The following is a 19,910-nucleotide window of genomic DNA, read 5'->3' as shown; positions in this document are numbered from 1 at the left end:
CGAGGGGGCAACCCGGGACGGCGGGGAGCCGAGGGGGCAACCCGGCATGGCAGCACAGCCGAGGGGGCAACCCGGGACGGCGGGGAGCCGAGGGGGCAACCCGGCACGGCCAAGGGGGCAACCCGGCACGGCGGCACAGCCAAGGGGGCACCCGGCACGGCGGCACAGCCAAGGGGGCACCCAAGCACAGCAGATAGTGGGTGAAATCTCCTTCTCCTGCCTTCACCACATCGTCTCATTCAATAGGCATCAATATCAACAGGCTTTTAAAACATTCATGGCAAAACAAGCCATTGAGAAATGAGGAGCTGAGCATCTTGACGGGGTTAAACCTCTCCATTAACCCGAGTCCTCTCCTCCCTCCACCAGAAGGGACACAGAGGAAAATCACACTGCAGCTACTAGGAGTAATGAGATTTAACAACATGAGTTAAAAGATTGAGGTGATGATGCTTAAGGCTACATGCCTCTACGCAGCCCTTTATAGTGAGAGAACAGGGATTTTTCAGCCACTGAAATCCTTGGAAAGGTCTTTAAAACTGCAACAAACAGTTTTAAGCTGCATGAAAAAAAAAAAACAATTGTAGAATTGAAAGAAATTAGCTTTAAAACTGAAAAAAAAACATATCATCTCGGCTCCAAATAAGTAGAACTGCAAGCCCTTTTTTTTTGTTATTCAGAAAAGGCCTGACACTCCCTCTCCTCCATAGAGGGTTAGAGAATGAAAGACTGCAGGGCAGAATACAATGACAGGAAGGATAGCAGTGGTTCAATTCACGGACGCAGTTGGAATAAATTCAGAGGAGGATTCATAGGGCACCAACTGAATACATATGTTCCCTTGAGGTCAAGCGGCAGAACTACAAGGTCAAATTACCCATTAGGCAAATCATGTGATATATTTCAGAGATTCCTAAAAAACAACATGTTTTCAATTAATAGGTTTGATAAGGGGGGGGGGGGGGGGGGGGGGGGGGGGGGCAGAATTTTAACAGACAGAATTTTTTTTAAAGAAACTTGGCACAAAAACATCCAACGGTTTGTGGTTGACCCTACGCCAGTGGTTCCAAACCCTCGTCTCCCAAACAGTACACATCTCCTTTTCCATGGACAAGAACACCCGATTCAACTAATCATCAAGGCCTCAATGAGTTGAACGAGATGTTTGTGTCAAGGGCTTCAACAAAAAACTGTACTGTTGAGGGGTACTGGAGGACCAGGGTTGGGGGAAAACACTGGCCTATGCTTCTCGTGAAGCATAGGGGCGGCAGGGTAGCCTAGTGGTTAGTGTTGGACTAGTAACCGGGAAGGTTGCAAGATCGAATCCCCGAGCTGACAAGGTAAAAATCTGTCGTTCTGCACCCAAACAAGGCAGTTAACCCACTGTTCCTCAGCCAGTTAACCCACTGTTCCTCAGCCAGTTAGGCCAATTGGCCAGTTAGGCCACTAGGCCAGTGTTCCTAGGCCAGTGTTCCTAGGCCACTGTTCCTAGGCCACTGTTCCTAGGCCACTGTTCCTAGGCCAGTTAACCCACTAGGCCAGTTAACCCACTAGGCCAGTTAACCCACTAGGCCAGTTAACCCACTAGGCCAGTTAACCCACTAGGCCAGTTAACCCACTAGGCCAGTTAACCCACTAGGCCAGTTAACCCACTAGGCCAGTTAACCCAGTATTCCTAGACCACCATTGAAAATAAGAATGTGTTCCTAATTGCCTAGTTAAATAAACACATATACACACACACACACACATACATGTATGTATAAGTCTATAAGTCTATGTAAAAACTGCAGCCAACTTGTAGCCATCCATGTGGATGACATACCTATTCATCCATAAAAAAAGAGAACAGGGTTTCCAAGGCTTACCTTGCTTGCGTACATCCTCCACGGCAGCAGTGAGCTCGTCCTTGAGGAACTGGCTCTCCTTGGCGATCTTCTCTCCTTTATCCAGGAAGTTCAAGGTAGCGGTCTCCACCGAGGCGGCCAATACATGGGCCTTCTTAGAGCGACCCTTCTTCTTATTGGACGGCCCCTTGTTGCTGGAGTTCACCAGGGTCGTGACCTTTAGGAGCAGGACGAGAGGTCAAATGTCTCGAGGGCGAGATGCACAACACCGCTTCTGAAAGTCCCTGACACTACAGCTAAAGATATATATTTTTTTAATAAGTGTCTAGTCATAGCTAGCCAACTGATTCCAGACTACAAACAAACAAAGTAGCTAGTGCTTTTCAAGCCTTTAGGGCTAGATACCAATGAACCAATCAAAACCCATCATGAATGCATGACAACCAGTTTTAAAAATACAGGCTACCCAATAGGCTTACAGCATTTCTAACTGTCATCAAATATCAAAAATGCATTTGCTCAGTCAAAACGTATGTATCCTATGAAAACACATGAATATATCGCTCTATCAAAATGCATGCTTTGTTAAAACGTTTGTGTCTGGGGATGCTAGCTGGCGAGGGCCCTAAAAGGGAGCCTATTGTCAGAGGGGTTGTCACAATACCAACAATGTGACGCCAGGCCAAGAATCCCCACGCCGAGTCGTCTGGTGACACCATAGGGTTTTGTTCACAGCTGTCACGCGCGATATTCAATGAAGCACTCATTCTTATGACATACCTGCCACCGCGATCTGAATTCTGATATTCTATTTGTAGGACATGTGCGGTAGGGGTGCGTTCTGTGCTCATGTTATCAATTGAGAGAGAGAGAGAGAGAGAGAGAGAGAGTGAAGATAGTGATCACACAAGGAGATCGGTTCGCACCTCTTTAATAGCTCAATGGGTGATACACTCTTCGTCTGCACTCTTTGTCAGACACCCCACATTTACATTTTTTTAATTTTTAAAACAGATCAACCTGATTCATGTGGATTACCCATTTTCAGATCATAACAGTGAATATGGCCAAAGTTTGCATCCCTGACATACTGGATTAAAATGTACGTATTTCCAACCTGTGTGACCAAGGGCTCCAGCAGCCTCTCCACAGCCAGGGTACGGATCTCCAGGCTCTTCGGATCCCATTTGAAGTTGATGTTGGCCGTGTTTATGGTTGTCATGTTTACCTCGTATCTGAGAAGGAGAGGAGAGGAGGGACGGTTACTGAGGAGAGGGAGGGGATGATAAGATTACGACAAAAAGGGATGTCTGGGTCATTCATCAAATGAGGGGGTTAAGCCACCAGCCATGGCAACACAGCACACCCACCCCTGGAGGTACAACACATTTCAACTGACCTCTGATCTGTGTGCGGCATAGAACATTATTGGGCCATCTAGCCTAGATAAGAGCTAACCCCACACATCATAAAAACTATAAAGGCCTTATTGCATTGAATCAACAACAACAAAAAAGCTGCGAAACCCATTGAAAGTGTTTATTTAACCAATTCATGCTAAGCGAAGAGCCACGACACCATGGGAGCTGCCCAAATGGCACCCCATTCCCTATGCAGTGCACTATTTTTGACCAAGACCACACAGGAAGCTGGGGGGGAGGGAAAAGTAGTGCACTATATAGGGAAATGGGTGCTATTTGAGCAGCAACCATGGTGCCGTGACATTTGGGACAGACACCGTTTTAAAAATGGATGCTCCTTCTTCAGAGACAGGTCTCCCTCCACCACTGTTCGACAGCCATAAGTGGAGCAGAGTAACATGTTGGCCCTTTTAAATATGGATGCTCCCTCTTCAGAGGAGGCAGGTCTCTCTCCACCACCGTTAAGACAGCCATAAGTGGAACAGAGTACAGCGACTGGCCTTGTATCGATTAGCCTTCACGCACTGAGTGGCAGGGATAATCAGGATGCCCCGAGGGCTGAGCAGGGCTGGACCCAGTACCCTGTCTGCCGGGCCGACAACGAGGGGGCCGTCTTTCAACACACCGAGGGGGCCGTCTCTCAACACACCGAGGGGGCCGTCTCTCAACACACCGAGGGGGCCGTCTCTCAACACACCGAGGGGGCCGTCTCTCAAATGTACCCCTATTTCCCCACACAGTGTACTACTTTTCACCAGTGCCCCATATAGTAGGGTGTTCAATCAAAAATGGCAATGGGGTAAAATAACATGTTAATTAAGCAATAAGGCCGAGGGGGTGTGGTATATAGCCAATATATCACAGCTAAGGGCTGTTCTTATGCGACGCAACACGGACTGCCTGGATACAGACCTTGGCTGTGGTATATTGGCCACAAACCCAAGGTGCCTTATTTGTATGTAGAGGAGCGTGTTTGTTCCTGGTCGTATATTTTGGTTGTGAGCACCCTGTGTTGCGTTTTTTGGACATTAAATAGCACAGCCTTGCACTCTCTTTTTCCTGCGTCTGACTCCACACCCACGACACCCGGAGCGTTACAGTATTTAACCTTATTTAACCCTTACTTAACCCTTATTTGACCCGTATTTAACCTTAGTTAACCCTTATTTAACCCGTATTTAACCTTATTTAACCCTTATTTGACCCTTATTTAACACTTATTTACCACTTATTTACCCCTTATTTGACCCCTATTTACCCTTATTTGACCCTTATTTAACCTTATTTAACCCCTATTTGACCCTTATTTAACCCTTATTTGACCCTTATTTAACCTTATTTAACCCTTATTTATCATCTACACTGATTGAAGTGGACATCAATAAGGAATCATAGCATTGCCCTGGATTCACCTGGTCAGTCTATCATGGAAAGAGCAGATTTTATTCATGTTTTGTACACTCAGTGTACAATGATATTATACTGAACAAAAATATAAACACAACATGTAAAGTGTTGGTCCCATGTTTCACGAGCTGAAATAAAATATCCAAGAAACTTTTCAAGAAGCTTATTTCTTTCAAATGTGCACAAATGTGTTTACATCCCTGTTAGTGAGCATTTCTCCTTTGCCAAGATAATCCATCCACCTGACCAGATGTGGCATATCAAGAAGCTGATTTAAACATTTAAAAAAAGACTCATTACACAGGTGCACCTTATGCTGGGGACAATAAAAGGCCACTAATAAAAAAGTGCAGCTTTTTGTCACAGATGTCTCAAGTTGAGGGAGCGCGCAATTGTCATAATGACTGCAGTAATGTCCACCAGAGCTGTTGCCAGAGAATTTAATGTTCATTTCTCAACCATAAGCCACCTCCGTTGTTTTAGAAAATTTTGCAGTACGTCCAACCGGCCTCACAACCATAGACCACGTGTAACCACACCAGCCCAGGATCTCCACACCCAGCTTCTTCACCAGCGAGATTGGGGGGGGGGGGGAATTCTACATTTTCTTTATGAGTAGTGCGTGGCGTCTAAGGAGGCAACACATACAATCTAAGTGATTTCAATGTCTCTCTCTACTCTGATTGGTTTATACTGTTCAATTCAACTTCAACCCCCCCTCAATTTCTGCATTTAAGATAATTTCCACGTAGGGCTGCATGATATGGCCAAGTAATCTGGGCCTTGTTTTTAACCAAATGTTGCAATTAGACTTGCGATTTAGAGCAAAACACTTGGAATCATGGGAACAGAATGTCTATTCTAATTATATAGTTACAATATAATAGTGGGCACTTTGAATACAGTGTTGCTTGACATAACAACAAATGAAAATGCCAGGGAGAATTTATTGTGAACGGATAGGAACTAATGTGTTGATAGGTGTTTCCTAGGGGACCCTATAATCTTTGGATACATTGAATGTTCTCTTAGCTAACATTCTTGCTTTGCGTTTACCTCTAATTTAGGTGACACTGTTGCACAAACAACATACTGATTTGGGTCTATACAATATACAATCACTGGTATTCTCAGGCTGTATAGCTAATTACGCTTGCTCTTACTCAGTGCATTTGTTAGCCAGCTAGCGATTAGCATTAGCGGCTAACAAGATTTAGGAACAACTTGCTAAGAAAAGACAAACTGTTAGAATATGTAAGAAACACAAGCTAATAGTGTAATTATAGAACGCCAGTAGATTTATATTAAGAAGCAACGTGAAAACAGCATCGTTGTCATCAACATTGTTGCATGTGCTGCATTGACCAGGCAGACTGAACACAAAGTGACTCGTGGTTGAGGAACATCAACTGCACTCCTTTTGAGTGACAGGGGGCGTGGCTAGGTCTGTGTGTAAAGCGGCATAGAGAGATGACTGAAGTAGCGAACTATAAAAATGGACCTTACACACTGCGTATCACATTTATCAAACATTCAAATACCGGTATAGAAGGTCAAGTATAAAAAATAAAATTAAAATAAAAAATCAGTCTGTGCATCAATAACGGTATAATCGCAACAAAAAATAATATTGTATACCGCACAGCCCTTTGTGGGTGGGCCCAACCCTCCCAGGCCCACTGATGGCTGAGCCCCTGCCCAGTCACCTGAAATTCATAGATGAGGGCCTAAAATAATTTATGTAAATTTACTGATTTCCTTAAAAAGGTAACAGTAACTCAGCAAAATCTTTGAAATTGTTGCATGTTATGTTTATATTTTAGTTCTGTATAACTAGAGCAGTTAAAATAAGTATGTCATACCCGTGGTATTTTTTATTTTAATATTTTTTAAAGAGGCAAGTCAGTTAAGAACAAATTCTTATTTACAATGACGTTCTCCTAGAGAACAGTGGGTTAACTGCCTCGTTCAGGTTCCTATAATTTTCCATTTTTATATTTTAATGAAATAATAGTTAACGCTCAATCACTTGCCTGCTGCCGTCCCCCAATATCCTCGACTATATATTTTAAATTAAAAAGTTAACGCTTACTGTTTAGTTAACTAACGAGTCTTCAGTTAACTAGCTTACGAAACTAATACTATGCCCCTGGCTCGCTTAAATGTGTAGGTATTTTGGGGCCTTTACACCAGAGCCGGTTTTAACGAAGGAAACATTTGTGATTAGCGGCTAATTGAGTTAGCTTCACGTTACTAACTAACAAAACTAAACACTTCAACAACAACAAAAAAACATACTGTTATGACTGTTGAAGTTACCAACAAGCAAAACTGTAAAGTTGACCATTAAATGAACAAATGTATAATCTAAACGTTACAAAACACATACATACATTACAATAATAAGTAACTAACCAGGTGTCGCCAACGTTAGCGAGCACATTAAACAAATAAAATAAATTAACAAAGTTAAAGTAACGGATTAAAACGAGTAAAAACAACCAGCTACTTTTGCAACTACACGAAAATATATATATATATATATATATATATATATATATATATTTTAAATCACAGTAAAACAAAACAATTAAATCACAGTGAAAACTTACCGAAAGGCAACAATACACTTGGAAAACTTGTTCAAAAACAACAACAAACACAAAAAAACACCTCAAAATGGTGGATTGAATCGGGAATTCGTCCCCTGATTCCAAGTTTTCCTCTTTCCCAACCGACGTTTACTCCCCTCGACTTGTTAAAAAGGGGAAATGAAGCTTCGATACTTTGTGTTGTTTGGTTTTTTTTTTAACTATTGAAAGCCACAATATACGATAGATGTTGGAATACAAAAGGATTCCTCAACTTTGATAAACGTTTCGGTCAGTAACTATTCCCTGAAGGGTGGGGAAGCGAGAGAGAGAGAGAGAGAGGGGGGTCAGTGTGCTATTTCCTGAAGTCACGGAAAAGGGCAGAACCGGGAGACTATGACCTGACAAAAGCGTTATCAGGTGTTTATAAGGCGTGGTGCTGAAATGTCAACGCGTTACCTTATAAGGATCTAATGAGGAATTTTATCTAACGAAACCCAATGGAAGGAATTTCCCATTTATTCGAGCTAAATCAGTTTAGCTGGAGGAAGCTCCAATCTCCTCGGGGAAGGTGTGTCACAAGTATTTTATTTATTGTTATAGCCTATTTAGTCTAACCAGTAGCCCATGAAAAAATTTAATACAACATGAAACAACATGAAACAACAGGTTCAATGAAACAGGCCAGGGAGGGGTTCTTAAACGTTGTCAGCTCAACACCCAAATGAGAAATTGACCGTCCTCCCGTGTCCCAAATCATCCAACGACCCAAACTCAAATCTAGTTTCGGTATTGCCTTTTAGATAATGAATGGACAGGGAGGACCTGATCCTAGATCAGTACTCCTCTACTAATGTGACACATTATGAATATTGGCCATGACCTTAAAAGTCCTTTGCAGACTGTACGATTGTTACACGTCGTGGGTAAATTCTTAGGCTTGTACAATGTGACAGGGTCGAGGTCTGCGGTTAAAGGACGGCTACGTGCTATCGTGTGCCGCGTTCAAATCAACTGGGAACTCGCAAAATACGAGACCAAAATCATGACGTCAGTGTTCTTCAGGTCGGAACTCTAAAAAGACGACCGAGGCCCCGCGTTGGAATTGCGAGTTGGATGAGTGTTCAAATCGATTTTTCCCAGATCTGAGCTATTTTTCCCCGCCACAGTTCCTTGTTGTTTAGAACACACTCTAGTCGGAAGTCGGAGATTTCCGAGTTCCAAGCTCCTAGTGGTTTTGAACGCGTCAGTAGGCTCCAACCTAATTCTAGCAGTGTCAGAATTAATTCAATTTCAATTCAAGGGGCTTTATTGGCATGGGAAACATGTGTTAACATTGCCAAAGCAAGTGAGGTAGATAATATACAAAATACAGAATTATTTAGCCTTTATTGTTTTACCAGCCGATCCCGGTGACTGACAAATATGAACAGGACTGAACTCGCGATCAAAACACAATGTCAACAGCAGAATTAGATCTGAGAAATAGTTATCTTAATCCAAAAATACATAATATCACAAAGGCATGAGGTAATTAAAGTGCAATTTACCTCTGATCGCACCTGGCTAAGAACACACGAACAAACACATCCCCAACACGTGAGCTTCACTTCCAAGAGCTGTGGTGGAGATACAGGGGTTGACTGACAACTTTGAGAGTCACCTAAGAGTTTAAAAGAAAAACGTCCTACCACAGCCACCATGTTATTTTAGAGAAACCCGTATTTGTATTTGAAAACTAAAGAAAAGTCTTTGACGCGTGCGCTGTTGAGTTTTGTCCCGAGTTTTACCCAGCTTCAGATTAAAAATTATTTAGGTGTTTTTGGTCTTACAAATGATAAGCCTACTATGCCACAGCAGGCATACATGCTATTATATTTGTATCTCCTATGTAAAATACAAATGAATTATTATGTTGATCTTGATAGGTCTTGATTAAGCTTTGATCTAACTTTACTAAACGAGCAATCATCATAAGAGTGATAATATTATATTTGTAATAATAACACGTGATAAGTAGGACTATTAGATGTAGGCAACATCTTGATGAGTTTTTTAGTTTTTTTGCGTTTTGAGGACCTTTCCAATCGTAGAGCTGAACTGACAACAGTGGTCCCGTTAAACTCAGGTGTTTGAGCATGGCTACAGCAGGGTTGTGGGTACGAATTTCATGGGGTACCAGTACGAAAAAAATAAAAAATATGAAAATGTATTGCACTCTACTGTAAGTCCCTCTGGATAAGAGAGTCTGCTAAATGACTCACTACTGTAGTCTCTCTGGATAAGAGAGTCTGTTAAATGACTCACTACTGTAGTGGCTCTGGATAAGAGAGTCTGCTAAATGACTCACTACTGTAGTGGTTCTGGATAAGAGAGTTTGTTAAGTGACTCACTACTGTAGTCTCTCTGGATAAGAGAGTCTGCTAAATGACTCACTACTGTAGTGGTTCTGGATAAGAGAGTTTGTTAAGTGACTCACTACTGTAGTCTCTCTGGATAAGAGAGTCTGCTAAATGACTCACTACTGTAGTGGTTCTGGATAAGAGAGTCTGCTAAATGACTAACTACTGTAGTGGTTCTGGATAAGAGAGTCTGCTAAATGACTAACTACTGTAGTCCCTCTGGATAAGAGAGTCTGCTAAATGGCTCACTACTGTAGTCTCTCTGGATAAGAGAGTCTGCTAAATGACTAACTACTGTAGTCTCTCTGGATAAGAGAGTCTGCTAAATGACTAACTACTGTAGTCCCTCTGGATAAGAGAGTCTGCTAAATGACTCACTACTGTAGTCTCTCTGGATAAGAGAGTCTGCTAAATGACTAACTACTGTAGTGGTTCTGGATAAGAGAGTTTGTTAAGTGACTCACTACTGTAGTGGCTCTGGATAAGAGAGTCTGCTAAATGACTCACTACTGTAGTGGCTCTGGATCAGAGAGTCTGCTAAATGACTCACTACTGTAGTGGTTCTGGATAAGAGAGTCTGCTAAATGACTAACTACTGTAGTGGTTCTGGATAAGAGAGTTTGTTAAGTGACTCACTACTGTAGTGGCTCTGGATAAGAGAGTCTGCTAAATGACTCACTACTGTAGTGGTTCTGGATAAGAGAGTTTGTTAAGTGACTCACTACTGTAGTCTCTCTGGATAAGAGAGTCTGCTAAATGACTCACTACTGTAGTGGTTCTGGATAAGAGAGTTTGTTAAGTGACTCACTACTTCTAGTCTCTCTGGATAAGAGAGTCTGCTAAATGACTCACTACTGTAGTGGTTCTGGATAAGAGAGTCTGCTAAATGACTAACTACTGTAGTGGTTCTGGATAAGAGAGTCTGCTAAATGACTAACTACTGTAGTCCCTCTGGATAAGAGAGTCTGCTAAACGGCTCACCACTGTAGTCTCTCTGGATAAGAGAGTCTGCTAAATGACTAACTACTGTAGTCTCTCTGGATAAGAGAGTCTGCTAAATGACTAACTACTGTAGTCCCTCTGGATAAGAGAGTCTGCTAAATGACTCACTACTGTAGTCTCTCTGGATAAGAGAGTCTGCTAAATGACTAACTACTGTAGTGGTTCTGGATAAGAGAGTTTGTTAAGTGACTCACTACTGTAGTGGCTCTGGATAAGAGAGTCTGCTAAATGACTCACTACTGTAGTGGCTCTGGATCAGAGAGTCTGCTAAATGACTCACTACTGTAGTGGTTCTGGATAAGAGAGTCTGCTAAATGACTAACTACTGTAGTGGTTCTGGATAAGAGAGTTTGTTAAGTGACTCACTACTGTAGTCTCTCTGGATAAGAGAGTCTGCTAAATGACTCACTACTGTAGTGGTTCTGGATAAGAGAGTTTGTTAAGTGACTCACTACTGTAGTCTCTCTGGATAAGAGAGTCTGCTAAATGACTCACTACTGTAGTGGTTCTGGATAAGAGAGTTTGTTAAGTGACTCACTACTGTAGTCTCTCTGGATAAGAGAGTCTGCTAAATGACTAACTACTGGAGTGGTTCTGGATAAGAGAGTTTGTTAAGTGACTCACTACTGTAGTGGTTCTGGATAAGAGAGTTTGTTAAGTGACTCACTACTGTAGTCTCTCTGGATAAGAGAGTCTGCTAAATGACTCACTACTGTAGTGGTTCTGGATAAGAGAGTCTGCTAAATGACTCACTACTGTAGTGGCTCTGGATCAGAGAGTCTGCTAAATGACTCACTACTGTAGTGGTTCTGGATAAGAGAGTCTGCTAAATGACTCACTACTGTAGTGGCTCTGGATCAGAGAGTCTGCTAAATGACTCACTACTGTAGTCTCTCTGGATAAGAGAGTCTGCTAAATGATTAACTACTGTAGTGGTTCTGGATAAGAGAGTTTATTAAGTGACTCACTACTGTAGTCTCTCTGGATAAGAGAGTCTGCTAAATGACTCACTACTGGAGTGGTTCTGGATAAGAGAGTTTGTTAAGTGACTCACTACTGTAGTCTCTCTGGATAAGAGAGTCTGCTAAATGACTCACTACTGTAGTGGTTCTGGATAAGAGAGTTTGTTAAGTGACACACTACTGTAGTCTCTCTGGATAAGAGAGTCTGTTAAATGACTCACTACTGTAGTCTCTCTGGATAAGAGAGTCTGCTAAATGACTCACTACTGTAGTGGTTCTGGATAAGAGAGTTTGTTAAGTGACTCACTACTGTAGTCTCTCTGGATAAGAGAGTTTGTTAAGTGACTCACTACTGTAGTGGCTCTGGATAAGAGAGTCTGCTAAATGACTCACTACTGTAGTGGTTCTGGATAAGAGAGTTTGTTAAGTGACTCACTACTGTAGTCTCTCTGGATAAGAGAGTCTGCTAAATGACTCACTACTGTAGTGGTTCTGGATAAGAGAGTTTGTTAAGTGACTCACTACTTCTAGTCTCTCTGGATAAGAGAGTCTGCTAAATGACTCACTACTGTAGTGGTTCTGGATAAGAGAGTCTGCTAAATGACTAACTACTGTAGTGGTTCTGGATAAGAGAGTCTGCTAAATGACTAACTACTGTAGTCCCTCTGGATAAGAGAGTCTGCTAAACGGCTCACCACTGTAGTCTCTCTGGATAAGAGAGTCTGCTAAATGACTAACTACTGTAGTCTCTCTGGATAAGAGAGTCTGCTAAATGACTAACTACTGTAGTCCCTCTGGATAAGAGAGTCTGCTAAATGACTCACTACTGTAGTCTCTCTGGATAAGAGAGTCTGCTAAATGACTAACTACTGTAGTGGTTCTGGATAAGAGAGTTTGTTAAGTGACTCACTACTGTAGTGGCTCTGGATAAGAGAGTCTGCTAAATGACTCACTACTGTAGTGGCTCTGGATCAGAGAGTCTGCTAAATGACTCACTACTGTAGTGGTTCTGGATAAGAGAGTCTGCTAAATGACTAACTACTGTAGTGGTTCTGGATAAGAGAGTTTGTTAAGTGACTCACTACTGTAGTCTCTCTGGATAAGAGAGTCTGCTAAATGACTCACTACTGTAGTGGTTCTGGATAAGAGAGTTTGTTAAGTGACTCACTACTGTAGTCTCTCTGGATAAGAGAGTCTGCTAAATGACTCACTACTGTAGTGGTTCTGGATAAGAGAGTTTGTTAAGTGACTCACTACTGTAGTCTCTCTGGATAAGAGAGTCTGCTAAATGACTAACTACTGGAGTGGTTCTGGATAAGAGAGTTTGTTAAGTGACTCACTACTGTAGTGGTTCTGGATAAGAGAGTTTGTTAAGTGACTCACTACTGTAGTCTCTCTGGATAAGAGAGTCTGCTAAATGACTCACTACTGTAGTGGTTCTGGATAAGAGAGTCTGCTAAATGACTCACTACTGTAGTGGCTCTGGATCAGAGAGTCTGCTAAATGACTCACTACTGTAGTGGTTCTGGATAAGAGAGTCTGCTAAATGACTCACTACTGTAGTGGCTCTGGATCAGAGAGTCTGCTAAATGACTCACTACTGTAGTCTCTCTGGATAAGAGAGTCTGCTAAATGATTAACTACTGTAGTGGTTCTGGATAAGAGAGTTTATTAAGTGACTCACTACTGTAGTCTCTCTGGATAAGAGAGTCTGCTAAATGACTCACTACTGGAGTGGTTCTGGATAAGAGAGTTTGTTAAGTGACTCACTACTGTAGTCTCTCTGGATAAGAGAGTCTGCTAAATGACTCACTACTGTAGTGGTTCTGGATAAGAGAGTTTGTTAAGTGACACACTACTGTAGTCTCTCTGGATAAGAGAGTCTGTTAAATGACTCACTACTGTAGTCTCTCTGGATAAGAGAGTCTGCTAAATGACTCACTACTGTAGTGGTTCTGGATAAGAGAGTTTGTTAAGTGACTCACTACTGTAGTCTCTCTGGATAAGAGAGTCTGCTAAATGACTCACTACTGTAGTGGTTCTGGATAAGAGAGTTTGTTAAGTGACTCACTACTGTAGTCTCTCTGGATAAGAGAGTCTGCTAAATGACACACTACTGTAGTGGTTCTGGATAAGAGAGTCTGCTAAATGACTAACTACTGTAGTGGTTCTGGATAAGAGAGTCTGCTAAATGACTAACTACTGTAGTCCCTCTGGATAAGAGAGTCTGCTAAATGGCTCACTACTGTAGTCTCTCTGGATAAGAGAGTCTGCTAAATGACTAACTACTGTAGTCTCTCTGGATAAGAGAGTCTGCTAAATGACTAACTACTGTAGTCCCTCTGGATAAGAGAGTCTGCTAAATGACTCACTACTGTAGTCTCTCTGGATAAGAGAGTCTGCTAAATGACTAACTACTGTAGTGGTTCTGGATAAGAGAGTTTGTTAAGTGACTCACTACTGTAGTGGCTCTGGATAAGAGAGTCTGCTAAATGACTCACTACTGTAGTGGCTCTGGATCAGAGAGTCTGCTAAATGACTCACTACTGTAGTGGTTCTGGATAAGAGAGTCTGCTAAATGACTAACTACTGTAGTGGTTCTGGATAAGAGAGTTTGTTAAGTGACTCACTACTGTAGTGGCTCTGGATAAGAGAGTCTGCTAAATGACTCACTACTGTAGTGGTTCTGGATAAGAGAGTTTGTTAAGTGACTCACTACTGTAGTCTCTCTGGATAAGAGAGTCTGCTAAATGACTCACTACTGTAGTGGTTCTGGATAAGAGAGTTTGTTAAGTGACTCACTACTTCTAGTCTCTCTGGATAAGAGAGTCTGCTAAATGACTCACTACTGTAGTGGTTCTGGATAAGAGAGTCTGCTAAATGACTAACTACTGTAGTGGTTCTGGATAAGAGAGTCTGCTAAATGACTAACTACTGTAGTCCCTCTGGATAAGAGAGTCTGCTAAACGGCTCACCACTGTAGTCTCTCTGGATAAGAGAGTCTGCTAAATGACTAACTACTGTAGTCTCTCTGGATAAGAGAGTCTGCTAAATGACTAACTACTGTAGTCCCTCTGGATAAGAGAGTCTGCTAAATGACTCACTACTGTAGTCTCTCTGGATAAGAGAGTCTGCTAAATGACTAACTACTGTAGTGGTTCTGGATAAGAGAGTTTGTTAAGTGACTCACTACTGTAGTGGCTCTGGATAAGAGAGTCTGCTAAATGACTCACTACTGTAGTGGCTCTGGATCAGAGAGTCTGCTAAATGACTCACTACTGTAGTGGTTCTGGATAAGAGAGTCTGCTAAATGACTAACTACTGTAGTGGTTCTGGATAAGAGAGTTTGTTAAGTGACTCACTACTGTAGTCTCTCTGGATAAGAGAGTCTGCTAAATGACTCACTACTGTAGTGGTTCTGGATAAGAGAGTTTGTTAAGTGACTCACTACTGTAGTCTCTCTGGATAAGAGAGTCTGCTAAATGACTCACTACTGTAGTGGTTCTGGATAAGAGAGTTTGTTAAGTGACTCACTACTGTAGTCTCTCTGGATAAGAGAGTCTGCTAAATGACTAACTACTGGAGTGGTTCTGGATAAGAGAGTTTGTTAAGTGACTCACTACTGTAGTGGTTCTGGATAAGAGAGTTTGTTAAGTGACTCACTACTGTAGTCTCTCTGGATAAGAGAGTCTGCTAAATGACTCACTACTGTAGTGGTTCTGGATAAGAGAGTCTGCTAAATGACTCACTACTGTAGTGGCTCTGGATCAGAGAGTCTGCTAAATGACTCACTACTGTAGTGGTTCTGGATAAGAGAGTCTGCTAAATGACTCACTACTGTAGTGGCTCTGGATCAGAGAGTCTGCTAAATGACTCACTACTGTAGTCTCTCTGGATAAGAGAGTCTGCTAAATGATTAACTACTGTAGTGGTTCTGGATAAGAGAGTTTATTAAGTGACTCACTACTGTAGTCTCTCTGGATAAGAGAGTCTGCTAAATGACTCACTACTGGAGTGGTTCTGGATAAGAGAGTTTGTTAAGTGACTCACTACTGTAGTCTCTCTGGATAAGAGAGTCTGCTAAATGACTCACTACTGTAGTGGTTCTGGATAAGAGAGTTTGTTAAGTGACACACTACTGTAGTCTCTCTGGATAAGAGAGTCTGTTAAATGACTCACTACTGTAGTCTCTCTGGATAAGAGAGTCTGCTAAATGACTCACTACTGTAGTGGTTCTGGATAAGAGAGTTTGTTAAGTGACTCACTACTGTAGTCTCTCTGGATAAGAGAGTCTGCTAAATGACTCACTACTGTAGTCTCTCTGGATCAGAGAGTCTGCTAAATGACTCACTACTGTAGTGGTTCTGGATCAGAGAGTTTGTTAAGTGACTCACTACTGTAGTCTCTCTGGATAAGAGAGTCTGCTAAATGACTCACTACTGTAGTCTCTCTGGATAAGAGAGTCTGCTAAATGACTCACTACTGTAGTCTCTCTGGATCAGAGAGTCTGCTAAATGACTCACTACTGTAGTCTCTCTGGATCAGAGAGTCTGCTAAATGACTCACTACTGTAGTGGAGTTTTATGAACGTCATGGCAGACACTTGGTGAATTTGGATCCTACATCTCCTTGGTGTGGTAGGGTTCAAGCTGTGGATCACTTCATGTGTAATACGATCGCCAGCAAGAAAACCCAAAATATGACTCAAACAGAAGCGGGAACTAACACTGATCAACAACCAAAACAGGGGGCGTTTTAAGAGGGGTTATGAAAGACACTTATGTGAGTGTCCACTGAATGTTGACTAGCAACAACTGAAACCCAAAAGGCTCCCACTAAAAGACACCCCCCATGAGCTCCCACTAAAAGACACCCACCATGAGCTCCCACTAAAAGACACCCACCATGAGCGCCCACTAAAAGACACCCACCATGAGCTCCCACTAAAAGACACCCACCATGAGCGGCCACTAAAAGACTCCCACCATGAGCTCCCACTAAAAAGACACCCACCATGAGCTCCCACTAAAAGACACCCACCATGAGCGCCCACTAAAAGACTCCCACCATGAGCCCCCACTAAAAGACACCCACCATGAGCTCCCACTAAAAGACACCCACCATGAGCTCCCACTAAAAGACACCCACCATGAGCGCCCACTAAAAGACACCCACCATGAGCGGCCACTAAAAGACTCCCACCATGAGCGCCCACTAAAAAGACACCCACCATGAGCTCTCACTAAAAGACACCCACCATGAGCGCCCACTAAAAGACACCCACCATGAGCGCCCACTAAAAGACACCCACCATGAGCGCCCACTAAAAGACACCCACCATGAGCTCCCACTAAAAGACACCCACCATGAGCGCCCACTAAAAGACACCCACCATGAGCGCCCACTAAAAGACACCCACCATGAGCTCCCACTAAAAGACACCCACCATGAGCTCCCACTAAAAGACACCCACCATGAGCTCCCACTAAAAGACACCCACCATGAGCTCCCACTAAAAGACACCCACCATGAGCTCCCACTAAAAGACACCCACCATGAGCGCCCACTAAAAGACACCCACCATGAGCTCCCACTAAAAGACACCCACCATGAGCGGCCACTAAAAGACTCCCACCATGAGCTCCCACTAAAAAGACACCCACCATGAGCTCCCACTAAAAGACACCCACCATGAGCGCCCACTAAAAGACTCCCACCATGAGCCCCCACTAAAAGACACCCACCATGAGCTCCCACTAAAAGACACCCACCATGAGCTCCCACTAAAAGACACCCACCATGAGCGCCCACTAAAAGACACCCACCATGAGCGGCCACTAAAAGACTCCCACCATGAGCGCCCACTAAAAAGACACCCACCATGAGCTCCCACTAAAAGACACCCACCATGAGCGCCCACTAAAAGACACCCACCATGAGCGCCCACTAAAAGACACCCACCATGAGCGCCCACTAAAAGACACCCACCATGAGCTCCCACTAAAAGACACCCACCATGAGCGCCCACTAAAAGACACCCACCATGAGCGCCCACTAAAAGACACCCACCATGAGCTCCCCCTAAAAGACACCCACCATGAGCTCCCACTAAAAGACACCCACCATGAGCTCCCACTAAAAGACACCCACCATGAGCTCCCACTAAAAGACACCCACCATGAGCGCCCACTAAAAGACTCCCACCATGAGCGCCCACTAAAAGACACCCACCATGAGCGCCCACTAAAAGACACCCACCATGAGCTCCCACTAAAAGACACCCACCATGAGCGCCCACTAAAAGACACCCACCATGAGCTCCCACTAAAAGACACCCACCATGAGCGCCCACTAAAAGACACCCACCATGAGCTCCCACTAAAAGACACCCACCATGAGCTCCCACTAAAAGACACCTACCATGAGCTCCCACTAAAAGACACCCACCATGAGCGCCCACTAAAAGACTCCCACCATGAGCGCCCACTAAAAGACTCCCACCATGAGCGCCCACTAAAAGACACCCACCATGAGCTCCCACTAAAAGACACCCACCATGAGCTCCCACTAAAAGACACCCACCATGAGCGCCCACTAAAAGACACCCACCATGAGCGGCCACTAAAAGACTCCCACCATGAGCGCCCACTAAAAAGACACCCACCATGAGCTCCCACTAAAAGACACCCACCATGAGCGCCCACTAAAAGACACCCACCATGAGCGCCCACTAAAAGACACCCACCATGAGCTCCCACTAAAAGACACCCACCATGAGCTCCCACTAAAAGACACCCACCATGAGCTCCCACTAAAAGACACCCACCATGAGCTCCCACTAAAAGACACCCACCATGAGCGCCCACTAAAAGACTCCCACCATGAGCGCCCACTAAAAGACACCCACCATGAGCGCCCACTAAAAGACACCCACCATGAGCTCCCACTAAAAGACACCCACCATGAGCGCCCACTAAAAGACACCCACCATGAGCTCCCACTAAAAGACACCCACCATGAGCGCCCACTAAAAGACACCCACCATGAGCTCCCACTAAAAGACACCCACCATGAGCTCCCACTAAAAGACACCCACCATGAGCTCCCACTAAAAGACACCCACCATGAGCGCCCACTAAAAGACTCCCACCATGAGCGCCCACTAAAAGACACCCACCATGAGCGCCCACTAAAAGACACCCACCAAACTTAGACAGGAAGCAAACCAAAACGATGGCACAAAACAAAATCAGATGAAGGATTGTTAGTGTAGAAATCCAAACAGGGAGAGCTAACTAAAGATGCTAACCCTCCACATCTGTCAAGACAACTGACCCAGCTAGCACAGTTGATCTGGGCCCGATTCGGTCTGAGAGTCAGTCGGGACACTCGGCTGAGAGTCAGACGCGGCCGATGTCATGTGGCCCGAGTCTGGGGCTGAGTCTACTTCGGCAGTATTACTTATGGCTAGGATGCAGGGATTGAGATTGGGACGATTCCGGTGTGAGTTATCTGGCCCAAATGTATCACTTGGGGCTCGGGCCGATTGGGGCTACTCTCTGGCAGATGATTACATGGGCTGCTTTATATAATTAACATATAATTATTTATTTTTCCATATTTTCTCATTGTTTCTGTGATCAAAAAAATACATTTAACATTTAAATTAAATTCTTTAAGAGTCCTGTGTAGTATTTTAGTATTTTGATACTTTGTGCAAGTGGAACAGCTGATCGGATTACCAATCTTGAAGAATCTATTTGAGATATCCAAACTGGGGAAGAGAATTCTGGGTAAATTGAAGGCTGTGAGGATCACTAGAGGCGGGCTGGTCTTGATTTTTTGTTTTGTTTTTTTGTGCTTCTGAGGATCAGAAGAAACGTGTGTTGCCGTCTCACCCGATTCGATAAGTTTGATGTGTCGTGTGTGTCACTTCGGAAACGGGGCACCCCTCAAGGGGGTAATATCTGGCGTCTCGTGGGAAGTCGATTGTTGAAAAGATTTGAAATATTCCTGGAGTGATTGATGCACGTCGGATGAATCGTGTAGAGAATGGTGAAAAAGTGGAGTCTATCTGTTCTTTTAAAAATATTTTTGATATCAAGTGCAGTTAGAGTATATATTCATATTAACTACAGAGTCGGAGCATTTATCCAAAGACCAATGCAGTTTGATCACTGTAAAGCTTTTGCACATGTTTCAAGTGTTTACAGAGGGGAGAAGACGTCCAGGTTTAGTGGAAAAATATAATATCATGTGTTATAAAAGTGATGAAAAT

The 19,910-nt window shown here is 43.4% G+C and overlaps 1 protein-coding gene across 2 annotated transcripts in view; it reads right to left on the bottom strand.

The window, feature by feature from the left end:
- LOC139390616 (catenin alpha-1) overlaps positions 1-7,647 on the bottom strand; it is a 234,889-nt gene extending 227,242 nt beyond the window's left edge. The window contains exons 1-3 of one of the 2 annotated variants that reach the window (XM_071137860.1): positions 7,288-7,647; positions 2,965-3,082; positions 1,869-2,064 (exon numbers count right to left, since the gene is read on the bottom strand). In XM_071137860.1, the coding sequence (XP_070993961.1) occupies positions 1,869-2,064; positions 2,965-3,069 (301 nt within the window). In that variant the 5' untranslated portion in view covers positions 3,070-3,082; positions 7,288-7,647. The remainder of the gene's footprint in view (positions 1-1,868; positions 2,065-2,964; positions 3,083-7,287) is intronic. The other variant, XM_071137862.1, reaches the window with a different exon arrangement.
- Positions 7,648-19,910: the final 12,263 nt, after the last annotated feature.

The sequence above is a fragment of the Oncorhynchus clarkii genome, chromosome 31, assembly GCF_045791955.1.
Source record: "Oncorhynchus clarkii lewisi isolate Uvic-CL-2024 chromosome 31, UVic_Ocla_1.0, whole genome shotgun sequence".
Taxonomy (NCBI): Eukaryota; Metazoa; Chordata; class Actinopteri; order Salmoniformes; family Salmonidae; genus Oncorhynchus; species Oncorhynchus clarkii.
This window is presented reverse-complemented; position numbering and strand designations above follow the sequence as displayed.